This window comes from Diplotaxodon limnothrissa, linkage group LG2, assembly GCF_057381915.1.
Source record: "Diplotaxodon limnothrissa isolate DT_005_m linkage group LG2, D_limnothrissa_male_GT1.1, whole genome shotgun sequence".
In the NCBI taxonomy this organism is placed as follows: Eukaryota; Metazoa; Chordata; class Actinopteri; order Cichliformes; family Cichlidae; genus Diplotaxodon; species Diplotaxodon limnothrissa.
In genome coordinates this window covers 6,824,116-6,840,979 of record NC_140597.1, presented here as the reverse complement: position 1 = coordinate 6,840,979, position 16,864 = coordinate 6,824,116, and the positions used below count along the sequence as shown (strand labels likewise).

Below are 16,864 nucleotides of genomic sequence, written 5' to 3'. Positions count from 1 at the left end.
TCCTGTGCACAACGAGGTTGGAAACAGTGGGGTTTCAATGAATTAACTCTTCACTACTGTTCATGTGCCACTGATGGGTCAGGTTTAAATTCCCAGTGAGGAGAAATTTCTTACAATAAGTTCTACAGCTCTCTGAGTGAGAAAGGTTCAACTTGCTTTTCTGGCTGTCAGGAATGTTTCAGCATAAACGGGTTGCTGCATTCATTTGCTTCTCTCAGCATTTAACATCTCCTGTCATCTATTTGAAGGTGTAGGCCTGGCTGTAATGTTGCTGAAAAACTAGCAGAAACCAAGACAGTTGGGTGGAAGTGTATACTGCCCCTTTAACACACAAACTGGTGCCTGATGTTTGTCAGTAAAGTGCATCAGCACATACTGGAGTCAGCAGCATTAGTGGCCTAGTGGCTTTTATATTTAAGAAATAAGAAGTCATTGAAATATAGCCTCTCTTATGCTGTAGCTTAAGTGCCGTGTGATTTACTTATAGCAGGAAGATGGAGGATTTTTTTCATTACTTGTTTTCCACAAGGTAGCTGTGATAAAATTAGTCCAATTAGACATCCTCTTAAACTCTGTAGCATACTAATGCAGGCCGTCCCTCAGGATCTCTACCAGCAGCTTGGAAACAGACTAGAGGCTGATCAGCCAGAGGTAATGCACTCACAAAGGCCATTTGTGACTGTTTTAAAGCCATCCTGATGTTTAGAATGTTCGTGGGAGGAGGGTTGAAGGTGATAATAATAATATTCTCACCTTTTACCTAATACCTGTAATTTTTTTTGCATATTTAAGATGGTTTTAGCAAGCTGCAAAAGCACAGTTATTTATCCTCCTTCACAAGATGGTGAAAGGTGACACGAGATGCTGAGACGCCGCCCCTATAGCTGTGCATTATATAATCATCTCTTACAAGCACAGATTCATCATAAAAGGCAGCTCGTTGTTCTTTGACCTGAAGTTGAGCTGCAGTGTTTTCCATGTAAACAAACCCAAATTTATTATTTATTTTGCAGAATTCACCTGTGCAAACGTTAAGTACAGCTGCCTCTGACAATATTGATTACAGTTATCAACGTCTAAGCTCAAAAGATCTGCTCAGAAGATCTTAATTACAAGTACGTGATGATGAGTTAACAAGTCCCATGTCTGCATCTGTTTATATTTTCCTGTCTGCTTATTCATTCTTTGAAAAATTATTAAATAATTTCCCCATTTTGCATAAAGAATTAAGGACAAAACACAATGAAAAGCAATTTTGGAAAAAGCAAGGCATCGCATAAGACACAGTAATGAAAAGCAGCTCTGGTGGAATAAGAAGACACTGCTACTGTGTACACATACTTATTAATATAAAGAATATACTGAAATAAGAGAGCCATTATTACTTCACATCCATCCATCCATCCATTCTCTTCCACTTATCCAATTCAGGGTCGCAGTCTCTATCCCAGCTGTTTTAACGTACTCTCGGGACAGGTCGCCAATCTATCTATGGCAGTTTGGTGAGAGAACTGTAAAAAAATGCTTCATAGTGTCATAATATAAATATTCTGTGTAAGCTCAGCCTTTTTTGAGCTTACGTAAGATTGTTTTGGAATAATTGGTTTTTATAACATGCAGTCAACTTCTTGTAGGTAATCTTGTAAGCTGTAAATTTCTTCCGACTACATCTTTTTCTCCCCTGAACAACAATTATGGTTATGTTAAACCTTTCATTTGTACTCTCTCACCAAGTTTTCCCAGTGATGTCAAAAACTGCTTTTTGGTCTTCACAGCTAGGTTGTTTCTGCATTACCAAGTAAGGAATGAAGGAAAGGCGCAATGTTTCCCTGTCAGCAATGTGGGTTTCTCTTAATAAATGTATAAAAAGTCACCTGATTAGTGTTTTGTTTCTTATTATACAGGGAACGATTTATTTTCTTTAAGTAGCGCAATAAGCCACAGCAGTTCAACATGAAAAGCAAAACTACGAATCTTCTTTGGGAAAACAAAGGACATGGGAATGTTTCACCAGTCAAACTATTTTCTGTTTCTGCCAAACATCCAAGTCCACAGAGTCATTCATGCGCTATATCAAAAACACAGAAGCAGAGACTCGATTCTTCTTGCTTTGGGAGAAAGTTTGCACAAATCAAGTCAACCATCCAAGATCAGAGAGCATTCAGATGAATGTGTATTCTGTTTTTTGGGGGGGTGTTTTTTACCTTTGAGTCTATGCATATGATCTATGAATACTGAGCATCAGGGGAAAATACTTTTATCTCCTCTTCAAAATGTCAAACTCAAAAGCAATTGGGGCTACACAGACGTTCAGCTTTGGTAATATTGAATGTCATTAGGATTGAGCGAGGGAGTAAGTTAGAAAGGAATGAAAGACTTGGTGAAGAAAGACAACTCGAGTGAGCATGTATTTGAAAAAGAGGGCGACAGAGCATGATAGAGGATGGAGTAAGAGGGTTGGCTAAGCAACCTTGGTGCAATTTGTCTTCATGCAGCTGGTCCTTTGCAGCGTCCTCTAGGCAGAGCCTATTTTCCCTGACAAGCTTGTTGCCTCCAGTGCAATAGGTGATTTACCTTGTGCCGTGCCACTGACCAACATCCCCTTCTGAGAGCAGAGGAGAGTAAATCAAAAGTCTGGACCTTACCGTTAATCACTAATTACAGGTCGAACGGTGAAGGTTGATCCTTCTCTGGGGGCTGAGTCCCTCAGGCCTCAAATCAGACCAAAAAGAGGAGCCGGTGCCACTTCCTCCACTGATAAATCTTTAACACAGGAGCTCCTGCACGCTGAAGGCTTTCAGCTGGCTCTGGCCGCCCAGACTCCCCTTTCTCTGAGGATTTTCTCATTCGGGTCGGATCCCTTCCCTTCCATCCCACCCTTGCTCCACCCAATAGCTAAAGCTTGCCTGCCTGTCTGCCTGCCCACTTTCTTCTTAAAATTCTCCCTATACCTTCACAGATTTCTATCCCCCTGGGGATCAGCAGCAAATCGAGTTTGTTGCTTGCAGCGTATTCCAAAAGCATTACGATACAAGGGTGCTGTAATTGAATGGTTAGGGAGGACATTATTGAAGGAGATTTTTGTCAGTGTATCCACCCACCACCACCTCAGCACCATGTAGAGCACCAAGTAGCTCCTTGATCTGCTGGCTATATTGTTATCAGTGTCAGGGTAGGAGGAGGTATGTGGCCACGAGTGACTGAGGATCCACTTTCCTTAAATCTTTGCTTTCTGCATGAGGGTCATGTTATTGTGTTTTGTTTTCCTTGCTTTGTTTTTCTTCTTACTTTCCCAATTATGTTTTCTTCTGGACATTGTTAATTTTACCTGACACCTTGATTGCTTCATTTTGGGTTGCTATGACTATAGTTAATGTAACATGAATTTGGTAAAAGTACACTCAGACTCAGCCCATTATTTTCTCATGAACTTTGATTGAAACAAAGTTGAAGTAAAATAAATAACCATTTATTACAGGAAGGATAAACGTAAACCAGACTTACCAAATTGTCAATAAAAATAGAATGCAATGATCTCTTAAATTGGGCAGCACGGTGGCACGGTGGTTAGCACTGTTGCCGCACAGCAAGAAGGTCCTGAGTTCAATTCCAACATCAGGCCGGGGTCTTTCTGTGTGGAGTTTGCATGTTCTCCCCGTGTTTGCGTGGGTTCTCTCCGGGTACTCCGGCTTCCTCCCACAGTCCAAAGACATGCAGCTTGTGGGGATAGGTTAATTGATTAATCCAAATTGTCACTAGGTGTGAATGTGCGAGTGAATGTGAGTGTGAATGGTTGTCTGTCCCTGTGTGTTAGCCCTGCGACAGACTGGCGACCTGTCCAGGGTGTACCCTGCCTCTCGCCCTATGACAGCTGGGATAGGCTCCAGCGCCCCCCGCGACCCTGAAAAGGATAAGCGGAAGCGAATGGATGGATCTCTTAAATTATTAATGGTAGTAGTACAAAGAGTACAAATCAAATGTTTGAACTGATAAATGTCTGTTTTAAGCATATATAGTCATCTTAAATTTGCCTGCCAAGCATTTGAAAGAAATTTATGACGGAAGGTAAAAAACCAGTGGACAAATTGTGTGATTCTTAAGCAAAAACAGTGACACACACACCCCCAAAAAAACCTCTTGTGGAACATCTGAAAAGTAATAATTGGTGAACCTGGCAAAATGTCACCTTGTCTCTTAGATACTAATAGCTTTAAAAGCAGAAGCAATTCTTCCATTTTGACAACTTCTAAGTATTTAAGGCGAGTGACACGAGCTGGAGCTGCTGCTTCAGTTTTCATTGATATAGCCTGCAGTGTTCTTAAGAAAACACAATGAGGGTGCAATAGGTCAACAGTTGCATCAGTAGCACTTATTTACAGGGTTGTGCACTATGAGTTCTGCTGTAATGTCCTCAGGCTCTTGAGAGAGAGTATATGGCAAACACGACCAGTGCCACTGGGTCGTTGTGTGCCCGCAAACATCACAATGGAAACAGTTTTTTTGGCCTTCCTACACAATCTTTACTGTCTACCAACCCTGCGCCATACTTAGGGTCCTTACAACTTTGTCTTATATCCTAAAATAAAGGGGGCGACATAAATTGTTATGTTAGCAGACGTTATATGCTACCTGTGGCAGTGGATCCACTTTGCTGAAACATGAAAAAATACTGAAGAGGTGAGCTAAAGAGAGCAGTGCATCTGTAAGCCCTGAAACAGTGTTTCCCTTGTTGACCTGAAGTTGTCCGTGTACATCAACACTGCATAAAAAACATGTCTAATGAGCTGTTATAAAACTAGTTTTTGCTCCTAAATGTTTTTCCATTTCCCTTCAGTCATTATTATTTATTTCCATCCATGACAGCTCTCATATCACCCCCGCTGACAACTGTTGTCATGTCTTTATTACATTGAAGCAGTTCTTAATTAATCAAATGTGTTCCATCAAATGACTGTCATATTACGGTGTCCACAGGGGAGATGTTCCAATCGTTTATGAAGCTGGTTATTGCTTTTCATATATCATTTACACCATGCTTTTTCTAAATCAAAACAAGTGGCAGGTTTATTATTTATTTCCGTCGAAAAAATACTGTCTGTGCTGGGCATCACATGACATTTTATCATTAACCAACAAAAGAGACTGACTAATGAGCAAATATGTTTGCTTTTTAGGTTTTAGTTTGAATGTTTTCTTTTCTTTTCAACTTCAATATTTGTGTTCAAGATCATTTGTTATTAAGAAGGAAACACTTTAATTTTCATCTCCTAGGGGATTGTCGTGCTGACACACATAGGAATATAACAAAATAAAAAACTATTAAGAAATCTAAAGTTTATCCTTCAAGTTTATCTACTGAAGATAGATAGCAACTACTGTTGCCTTTATCTTCTACATCTTTACTATCTCCTCTCTCAGCCCTTGGTATACCTCTAGGTTTGCGAGTTCCATCTTCCTGAAGTTGTTATGACAGATTTAGCTGACCATGTCAGCTGGGTATTATAGCTACATGTATCACTATGGCCTTCTGTTTGTCCACCACTACCGGTTGGTTAGCCATCACCAGTTTATTTACCTTTATCTGGAAGGCCCACCAGCTCTTAGCTTGGTCATTCACAACCACCCTATGGGGTGTATCCCATTTTGTGCGAGGAATTTCCAGGCCATGCTCCGCACAGATGTTCCCGTATACTATGCCAGCCACTTGTTTATGGTGTTCTGGTTATATATAGACTTTGAGCATCTTGCTGTTATGTGCTGAATTGTGTCAGGGGCATCTTTGCACAGCCTTCACTTCGGGTCTTGGCTGCTGTGGTGGACCCTAGCCTCTATTGATCTTGCGTTGAGAGCTCATTCCTGTACTGGCATCATTAGGGCCTCTGTGCTGTCTTTCAGCCCAGTTTTGTCCAGCCATTGATAGGATTTTACGATATCAGCCACTTCTTCCATCTGCTGGTGGTACATGCCGTGCAGAAATCCATCCTTCCATAATGGTTCCTTTTCTTGCTCTTATTTCTTGGGTTTTTGCTATCTGAGTTATTCTCTAAGCACATAGGTCATCTTCCTGATGTAGCTAAGGAGTCTTTGTTCTTTCATCTATCCAATGCATCTATTCAAGCACAGACTAATGCAATAGCCTAATGGTATACGGGTCACTGACTCACTCCAATGAGCTATAGTGGTAGTCAGTGTTTTTTTAATCGCTTTTTCAGCAGTTGAATAAGAAAAAAATTTCTAGAAGAAACTGCAGCCTTATAAATTACAGCAGAGTTTGTTCAACACTTCACTAACAGTATAATCATTTAAACTTAGTTATTCTTCACTCAGAAGAAAGGGCTCTCATTAATCCTCTAATTTTGATGTAATCCTAGCAGTGATTTGCCTGGGCTTAAACAGGGTTTCATTGGGCCAAATGTGAGATTAGAAGTCTTAACTCAAAGCTTCCCACTGAAAAGAAGTATGAGTTTTCACGCGGTCTCAGTGTGATTAGCTTGGATCTAACACGCTAGCCAAGTTCACAGTTCAAAGACACAACAAGTGGACCAAACACAGCAAATGAGTGAGAAGGTTAAAAAAAGCAATCAGCAGACATTGGTAAAAGGGCCACAGGAGTCATGCTGTAATTGAAGGTGTTCTCATCCTCATTCTCTGGGCTGTGGCAAGTGAACACTGTTGGACCTGCTCTTTCATTAGGTTTTGTATTTCATGCCCTTAGGAGCAGAACAAATTGAGTCTCTGTTTCCTTTTGCTCCATTGCTCATTACCCAAGAGAAAGATTAAAAGGCATTCTTTCACAGGCCACATTACATAATATCAGCAAAGTTGGACTGTAAATTGTACTTGTCTCTTCAAAATACTGGACGCACCAAGGCATTAAACAACTTCAGCCATGGTGACCTCTCGCCAAGCTACCCGAATCCCGATCTGACTTACTTGCAGTATTCTCTCTGTGTTGGTCTCATCATCATCAGAATGAGGTTTTAAACACTTTGGTGTACTGCAGAAATACTGAAGCGAGCAAAAAACTAACTCTGGTTGAGGTGAGGGGTTGTGTTTCTGTGGGGAACCTCTGTGAACATAGAGAATTTTTTTCTTTTCCTTTTTCTTTTTTGATTTCAATGTTACTTTCATCAGAAAGTGTGTACTCCTGGGCTTTTACAACAGCATGGAGATGTTTTAAACTCTTAGAACACTGAGCATGTTAAAAATATTCCAGCTTTAAGTTACAAAGCACCACGCTTCAGTTGAGATTTTAGTAGTCAGCCGACGAGTAGTACTGGTGCCTCCCAAGAGTGTCAGGTTTGTTCTTTTAGCTAAAAAAAGAAATACATAGTGGTGGACACAGACTCTGCAGAGAGGCTGATAAAGCAGAACTTCCATTAAAGTATCTTCACATAAATTATGCAAAGTGTTTACAGAACGTTAAACTTAATTCCCTCTCATTACTGTGCAAAATGCAATAATTGTGCTGCCTCGGTGCATATTTAAAAAAAGAAGTGTCTCCCGCTATAGCACGGTAGCAACTAATTGAGACACGCTTGTATTGTGTGTCTTATTTTTATGCTTCGTTTTTATGCTTCAAGAAAGATGTGAGAAATCCATGAATTTTGAAACATCTCAGTGGGTAAATTGTGAGCCATTAGAAGAATGAAAAGCCCGTGAGTACTCAATGCAGAAAAAATATAGGATGACTGAGTTGAATCATATTTTTTACTGTTAGCCTTCATGTTCATAGTTTAGAGAGGCTACTTTTACTCAGAAGGTTAAATGTTTCAAAAATCATAAATTGAGCCAAAGACAGTCACTCAAACTTTTCTGTTTATCTCATCAACAGATGCGTACCTGCTCACCCTTCCAGAGGACCAGAAAGTCAGCGTGACAACAGTAACCGTGGGCCAGAGTGCTGTGTTGACTTGCGCCATCACAGGTGAACGGAGACCTCCTATATTGTGGAAGAGAAACCATCAGTATCTGAACTCCTTGAATCTGGAAGACATCAATGTAAGAGCTACCTGTCAAAACTGCCTTTAATTTATTGTTTCTAAATAGATGCAATCTAGTTAGATGTGCATAGAACTTTGAATAGTTCTAATTATTGCATTTTCACAGCAGCAAGTCTCACCAATTTGCAGTTTTTGCAGGGCTGTCACTTTTTTTTTCCTTTTGGAAAAAAAATTACACAAAAAAAATCCCTCCTATATTTTCTTCTCATCATATTTCAGCTTTATTCTTTTGGCAGTGGCTCAGATTGTCAGCGCATTTTATTTGACTGTTGGCACTGGCTTTGTATTGTAGGCCTGACAGTAATCCGGAATGTCAGTTTGTGTTCCTGGTGTCTGTGTTTAGAGACTGCTGGGAGGGGCTGGGATTTCAGACAAAGACAAAAGATGAAGGGGGATACCGAAGGGGTTCAGCCCTAGAGGAAGGACCTACTTTTACAACTTGGTGAAAGACTGCGTGTGCGTATGTGTCGGCGTTTTAATCTGTATGCACGGCCCCAGACAGCCCTCTGTGTCACTTTCATCCACATCAAAAGGAGCACGGATACTTAACGTAGCGAGATACACAGAGAGGTACAGAGGCAGCTCCTTTGCTTTACCCTTTTCCTCTCCATGTGTCTGGGCTGACCAAGATGAGTGTGATACTGCTGTGCATAATTAAGTCAACACTGTCGAAGAAGATAAAGGGAAACCCAGCGAAGCCACTAATGTACCATTAAATCTTGATGACCCTTAAAATGAGTAAGAGGCGCCCAGCTGTCGCCAGTCATCCTTGGCACCATCAACTGGCTTTAAACTAGTGTGCTGGTGCTGGATGGAGGTGATGTGCAACTATTATAGAAACTTGTGCCAACCCCATACGTAAGTCAGATTTTTTTCTCAAGAACGCTTGAGAGGATTTATGGAAGTGAAAAAAAGTGAAATGCAAGTTTTTGTAAGGTCAACCTGGACTTTGATCTTTTTCATATGTCTTTTTCAAGAACTGTTTTACTGCTTTGTTTTTTGTTTTGCAAGATTCAACAAAACCATTTTTTGTTTCATCTTCTTATTTTGCCTGAAGACACGGCAGAGTTCAGCATCTCAACGAGAGGTGGTCTTTGTCTGCTTTTCATGCACTGTCATCCGTTTCCACAGTGACCAGTATCAGATCTTGCCCAGGTGTAGTTTCAATTCAAATGTCAGCTCAGGGATGAAAGCTTCTGCTACTGAATGAGGTTCATTATGAAGAAATGCTTTCTCTGGAGTTCATCAATAGCTTGGAAAAATGACAGCATATAGACGAAGGAATAAAAATGACCTATTTTAAAACTGTTGGGCATTGCTATGATTTTACATCAGAACTTAGATGAAAAAAAAATCTCTCCACCTTTTCTACTCATACATTTTTTTCCCATTATTGTGAGAGCAGGGAGGAGAACAGGCTGTGCTGGTCATCAGAGTTCTGCCTTTTGTGGTTTGCAAACGTCTTACTCTTAGAGAAAGCATCAAAATTTGATGTCCGTCCACAGAACTCAAGGTTGCACATCATGGAGAAAGCGGAGTTGAAAGAAGGCTTCAGCTAACAGTTTGCATTTTAATTAACCCTAACCCACTTTGGTACCCCCAGGGCTTCATAGTACTTGTGGTAAATGTTGACACATAAATTATACTCGCTATGCCTCTCGCTCTATGGTGCACACAGCCTGTTGGGTTGATGCCAGTGCAGCTTCATGAAGTGAAACTGAGTTGGACAACTACAGGGACTAATCTGGCACTTCATACTGAGAGAACTTGATCTAGTCTGATCCTCGGGGTATGCGATTGTCAGATTAGATTTTTTTTGTTGGTACCTAAAAACGCCCAAGTTTACAACCTCTGCTGTTGCTCAGATTACCTCTTCACTTACACTAAACAGTGTCAGCAAGACAATCAGCATGAATGCTAACAGCCTCTTGCTTTTTAACAGAATACTGTGTGAAAGCCACGCAGCATCAAGAGGAACTACCAGTGGAACAGGCGCAGCTCATTCCAGATTTATTTTTGGCCCTCAGACATCCAGTCAATCATTGTTGTTCTTTCCAGAGAGGAGAATGGATTTTGCCTGCATTTGGCATCCACAAGCCCTTTCCCAAATTGCCTTGCAGACAATTTCTGTATAATTGCTGTCTGTTAATATTTGTGAGCATCTGATGCCAGCCTTAATTGGAGTTATATTCCTGTGAGTACACATGGGAGATTTATGCTGTGTAATCTCGCAGGCCCTCCCAATTTTAGAACGTTGTTATTTTAGATTTTTTTTCCCTCAGACTTAGTGAATTGCACATTAATCCCAGCGGGGCGCTTGTATCCTGGAGTTCAATAGAGCCTCTCTGAATTCTGACAAAGCAGCTTACTGTAATTCCGTGAAGTTGACAGTTGCTGGCTATTGCATCATCATCCAAGGCTGTCAGTATTTCAATCCTCCCTGAGTGGCCAAGCCAAAGACACAGTTGTGTACTGTGCATGTCTCTGTGCAAGAGTTTGTGCGTGTACCTTCGTATTTGCTTTTGGGGATGATGACTCTTTGGTTTTGGCAAAAGTTCAGATGATGACATTTTTGTAATTTTTCAAAAGTTTGAAAATCCATCTATTTAAAGGAGTATTTAGAAGGGATTTGTATACAGTATTTCTCAGCAGCTTTCAGAGTAGTACGTCCTACTTAAACTAGTGCTTTCACAATAGAAACATATCTCATTAGGACCAAAATCTTTGATCTGAATCATAAAAAACATGCATATGTTTAAAAATAGACATGTTTTGAAGACAGACATTAAAGCTTCAATAGGAGAAGATGAAACACAGGAAACAGCACAAGCTTATCAGAATGTTTCTTATTCTCCTTTCTGATCACATGCATTGAAGTCGGTATTTATCTGATATAATTCTTAAGCAGCTGTTTTTTTTTTTTAATTGAATGCAACTCCTGTGCTGTTTCTAACAGATGATTCAATCAAGTTTTGTGATAACACATTTCAGATAATACATGAAATAACTGAAACTCAGTGTCCTGTTTTAAAATAGCTACAAAAACATGTAATTTAGCAAAGCAATCATATGGTCTGGAAGCTTAGCTCATATTCTGTACTGTCTGTACTGGGTGACTTGCTGCCGTGTCAGTGTGCATTCAACAGACAGTTTGCTGAGAGAATAGCTGATATCTCCTAAAGTGATGCCACAGTTAAACACTATAAAACAAGAAACAAATTGCAAAAACTGCAAATGTTCATATTTGAGACAAGTGCATTTATCATTTTTTACTAAGCCTTGATGATGCAAGAGTTAGCACTAGGGCAGGTTAATAACTCCCGATTTCCAGAAAGTTGATCGAATTTATTTGGATGCAACATTTTCAGTGGTACAAATGTTTCATCACTCATCCAAGTGACTTCTTCAGTCTCAGCTGATTGCAGGTTTCCCCAGGCTTATCAACAGTACAGTTGCATAACGATCAAAACTACCACCACTGCATAACGATGAGTTACGAGATCCAAGAGAAAAGGAGGACACTCGCTGCCCAAGTGAAAAGCATTGTTGATCTCATATATGTCACGAGTGTTGGAAGAGTTGAGATGCATATTTTTTAAAACTTTGTGTCTCTGTGGCTTTCAAACCCGAAATGCAATGCACAAGAAATGGTCCACCTCAAGCAAGCATCAGGTTCACAGCAGGATTACTACTTACTAGTGCCAAAAGCACTGAGTAAGTAACCACTGCTAAGTGGTTGCAATCAATCATCACTCTTTAAATGAAAGGATGAGGAAGGAATTCTGGTTTGAGCGGATATTTATGTAAAAAGGAATGACCATCTCAGAGTTCAAGCAGTCTGTGATTTCAGCCATTCTCCAGTTCTCTGTGAGTAATGCTCATGGCCACTGATTAATGCTCATGACAATTTGCATGTCAATGATCAGGAAACCGAGCTTGTGGCTCATTGATACATAATGATGATAATTTTGATCATTATGCAGTTGTACTGTTTATAAGACTGGGGAAACCTGCAATCAGCTGAGACTGAAAAAGTCTCATGGATAAGAGATGAAATGTACCTAAATTACTGAGCACGTGCCAAGACAAATCTCCTGGTTGTGTGTATATATTCTCCCTGTCAATGTGTGGGGTTCTTCGATTTGCACCGGTTTTCTCACACAGTGCAAAGGAATGCTTGTTAGGTTAATTGGTGATTTTAAATTAGCCATTTTTCTCTGTCTGTTACTCTGTGACTGGTGACCTAACTTCCACCCCTTGACAGCTGGTAGTAGGCTATAGACCCCATTTGGATAAGTGGCTAAGAAAACGTTGGTACTTTATTATTTGCTTCCCTTTTTTGGTTTGGAATCCATCTCTTTCATAAATGCTTTGATTAGAAATGAACCTCTAAATCTTTGACTTCTGTTTTTCTTCCAGCAGATCCCGTCTCAGGTACGGTGTTTTTGGTTTCACCAAACTGACATCAATTCACGTTTTCTGTTATTTCATCTCAAAAAAAGCCCACAAAGCTGTAAAGTGCTGACAACAAATCATGTCTGTCAGCTCAGGGATGGGACAAAAAAGTCTGAAAATATTACACATGAACTGTCATGCAAACTTTTATGGGACAGTTAAATCTAAAGAAGTAACCTTGCCTAAATAAAGGTGTTAAGCTAGTAGAAGATACTAGGATTATTAGCATAAGTAAGGTTGGAAAGCAAATTTTACATGCCTATTATACTTTCACCTTATTGCTATTTTAAAGGGTAATATATTCCAATAAATACCTGGTAGTGGTCAGCCGTGCAGATAGGTATTTTATGTCACATTTAGAAATATGTCTCTCTGACATTTACAGCTTTTCCCGCTATGATAGAGGTGACTTGAATTTTGTTTGCAATGGGTGCAACATCAAAACAAATTAACTTCAGCAGCTGTATTTCTCTCCAGGAACTGTCTTCTTAAGTTAGAGAGTGAGCTCTGTGGATTAAGTCAATCCATTTCCAACATTTTCCTTTCCTCTCAAAAGGCAATTCGAAGCAGTGAATCTGCAATGAAGCATTCATAGATAAGTCACCTACAAACATAAAAACAATCAAAATACAAAACTTTATATAAGGAGGAGTTGAAACAAAAAAGTGTTTCTAGGAAAAGATGCACCTTTTTTAAATGTCAGTTTTGTTAGCTCAACAGATTAGTACCATTCACCTCCATTGTGCTGGGGCGCAGGAGTAATTACAACAGCTGAAATCTTATAAACATAGGCACATAAAAATGAAAATATTTGCATGGATAGAAATACAAAGAGGTAAGTAATAAAATGGTTCTTTGTATAAAATTGAACTGACATTTTAATGGCGAACAGCCTATTTTTAGCTGGATTGCAGGAGGGTATTTTTACTCAAAATGTCGTGTTCTTCTAACAAAGTTTCACGAGGCTGAGCTAGAAACGTCTTCAAAGGCCATTGTCTGAAATGCCTCATCATACCACAGGTTAGCTATTCAATGAGGTGGCTCTTCAATGTTCTTTCAGAGGTGACTGGGCAGTGACAGCTTTATTAATTATAGTTTCTTGAGGACTATGGCCTATTTGTAAATCCACCTCTGCCTGCCCTTGTCTCCTTTCCCTACGAGTAGTCCTACCCTTGCCTGTTTCGTGTGCACAGAGCTGGGTGCTGGGTGCTGCTGATAGCTGAGGTTAGGGTGGTGAGGTGAGGTGGAGGAATCTTGTCGACAGCCTCCGCCGTGGCTCGTTCCACCCCTGTGAGTTTCATTTCTCCCCCCATTCATTTTTCATTTAAGAAGGTGACACAATATGCTCTGAGCCCAAGGGGCCAAAACGCACCATCGATTTCCCCTCATATTGTGGAGCTCTGATGCTTCACTCAGCCCGACCCGTTACCAAGCTTGTACGTTAGATCGGAGCACACCGGGACGAACCGATAAACATGCAGTTTGCCTGTAAACACGAGGACTGCCTGTCCTCGCTCATCTGCAGACATTTAAGGGTAAGCTGAATGTCAAGATGTAAAGCCGGCAGAGATGTGATCAAAATGTTAAAAGCTATTTAATGAGAAAAGGTACATTTCTTCTTATGAACTCTTCTGATAGAGGGTTGTAATTAAGGCTGAGTCTTGACAATGCTGTGTACAGGTATAATAAACCAGAAGCACTGAAGCAGAATCAAGGATATCCTTAAGAGCAAATGTTCACACTGCTAAAAGATATCTGAATGATTTTTTTTAAGCGTAGCAGCAATCAGAAGTGAACACGTTTTGGCATTTGGCCCTCATCAAGTTAGATGGCAATGGTGAAAACTCTAATGAAGGCAAAGTGCCGCAGCACGCTCATTTCTGAAAAGCCACTGTGCAACACAGTGTTATTGTAAGAACAAGCACTTATTTAAGTAGTCCCAGAAGATTTATAATGTACTCGCTTGATTTAGATGATACGCTTAAAGGAGTGTTGTTATATAATTCAATGTACGTTTATTTTTTCCTCTCAAATATAGAAGCAGATTCTAAATATTAATGTCTTCTTTTTAATAGTTACTACCTTAAAAAACTGTGTCAACAACTTGGAATTCAAGAGTGAAATTGCCAAACACAATAAATAGTTACACTAATACTAATGAATGAGTCAATAAATAGGAAATAAATAAATAATAGTCAACCATAATATCCCAGGTAACTTCCTGTGCATTAGCATTATTAGCATGTTTAGGTCAAAAGTAAACTATTAAATTTCTTTCTCCTTTAGGGTTGTAAAAACGAGAAAAACACTTTTACTTTTCTTTCAAGCAGAAGAAGTCTTTTTATTACTTTATACGAATCCAATGCAGAAAAAGAGCACCTCTTTAATTAATTTTTAGGAGTAGATTATTATATTACTCCAGGGCTCAACGTAGTACCAAAATGTATTATAGTAACTTGTGAAGATGACTTTTTATTGCAGTGTGATCTTACCAAGAGGGCAGACATTCACTCTTTGCCAGCACACCATCAACGGGCTCATTAGCTTTGGGGGCTTCTTTCTGTGCTGCAGCTTGAACAATTTATTCCTCTGCCTGCTTTGCTTCCATGTCCGGCACCATTTTCTTTTCCTGTTCTCTGGCTTAATAACCACAACACAGCATGAATTAATCATGTTTCAGTTGGCTTTCATAGATTGGTTTTGGTTTTGTTTCGCTTGAAATAAACCACATGAGCATTGCTTTGTGTATTTGTGGAACATGCATGGACACAAAGTGTCAATGTTTTGCCTTTTTCAAGGTCAGTTACATTTCAAATGAGTGTCTTTTGTTATTTTTAATATTTCATTGTTTTTTGTTTGTGAAACACTGTAATTTTTGTGGGTTTGAATCCACTCTGTGTGGAAATTGCGTTTATCAGTGGGAGGTACTCTAGCTCCCACAGTCCACAGATATGCACGAGGTTAGGTTAATTTGTGATTCTAAATTGACTGTAGATGTGAACGTGAATAACCTGTTCAGGGTGTACTTCTTACCCTACGACATCTGATATAGCCGCACCACCGATGGATGGATGTGTAATTTCTACAGTAATCATCTGTCACCTCAGCTCCTTTCCATCAGATTTCTTCCACTGATTGGAAAAACTGAAAACAATTCTTCTTAACTGTGTTCTGTGGGACAAAATGGCTTCAACTTTTGACTTAGATTGATGGCCATTAGCTCAGCAATGTGCCTTTTTGGTTGTCATGTGGTAGTTTTAATTTCCTGTTCTATAAACGATTCTCATCTGCACGCCACAGGCTTGTTGCATTTCAACTGACACGATTCATTTCAAGCTCTCAATGCCTAAAGCCAAACCTGCTGCTTCTGGTAGCTTTCTGTAAGTGATAAAAGCTGTTATTTATTTATTTTCCTTCTATGTGTGGCAGGATTTTGGGGATGACGGTTCACTGTACTTCACCAAGGTCACCACTACCCACATGGGCAACTACACCTGTTATGCTGATGGATATGAAAAACTGTTTCAGACCCACACTCTTCAAGTGAACGGTAAGAGGCTTAAACATACATTTGTCACACTATTTGTAAAACAATAGCCCTGTTTAATGCTAAGATTTCATCTGAAAATCGATATTTGGTAAATAATAGTAACAAAGTGGAAAAAACACATTCTTGCCAGGTTTAAGGCAAATTTACATTTACTGTTAACATTTAGAGTTTTGTTATGATCTCACAATGGTCATTATAATCTTTGTATTTGTCCCCACAGTCCCTTGTCACATTTGTGGTTGTATCCAGTCTTTGTTTATATTGCTCTTAAAAAGTCATGACCATAAGTATTTGAACAGTCAAACATTTTTGTGTTTTTTGGGGGGTTTTTGTCTTGTTTTTTTTTCTCTGTACACGACCACCGTGGGTTTTAAATCAAAGAACAGAGATGTGATTCAAGTGCAGACTCTCAGCTCAAACTCAAGGGGAATTTGCCTTGAAAAACTCCTGGGTTCCTTTTCCAGTATGCTTTGGGTCGTTATTCATTTGCACAGTCAAGTGCCGTCTAATCAGTTTTGCAGCTTTCGGCTGAATCTAATCAAAGAGCCCTGCACACTTGAGAATTAATCATCCTTTTTCTGTCACCAGTCGCATCATCAATAAACACTAGTGATCCAGTTCCAGTTGCAGCCATGACATATGGCATTAAGCTATGCCATAATACTACCTCTATTATGCTGGGGAAGGTTAGGGTTTGGGTTTGGGTTTAGGGGTAGGTTAGATCATGAGCTGTTCTAATCTGGCCTTTTTGTTGAGTGTAACCAGTGGTTTGCACCTCTTGGTAAACCCTCTGCAATTGCATTCATGAAGGCCTTGACAATGATACACCTCCCTGAGTGTGTTCTTGACTTGATTC

The 16,864-nt window shown here is 39.8% G+C and overlaps 1 protein-coding gene across 1 annotated transcript in view; it reads left to right on the top strand.

Moving 5' to 3' along the window:
• The window catches only part of fstl5 (follistatin-like 5), a 183,255-nt gene that overhangs the window by 103,906 nt on the left and 62,485 nt on the right, over positions 1–16,864 (top strand). Inside the window, exons 7-9 of the mRNA XM_085360253.1 lie at positions 7,835–8,001; positions 12,426–12,437; positions 15,888–16,008. Coding sequence (XP_085216379.1) covers positions 7,835–8,001; positions 12,426–12,437; positions 15,888–16,008 — 300 coding nt within the window. The remainder of the gene's footprint in view (positions 1–7,834; positions 8,002–12,425; positions 12,438–15,887; positions 16,009–16,864) is intronic.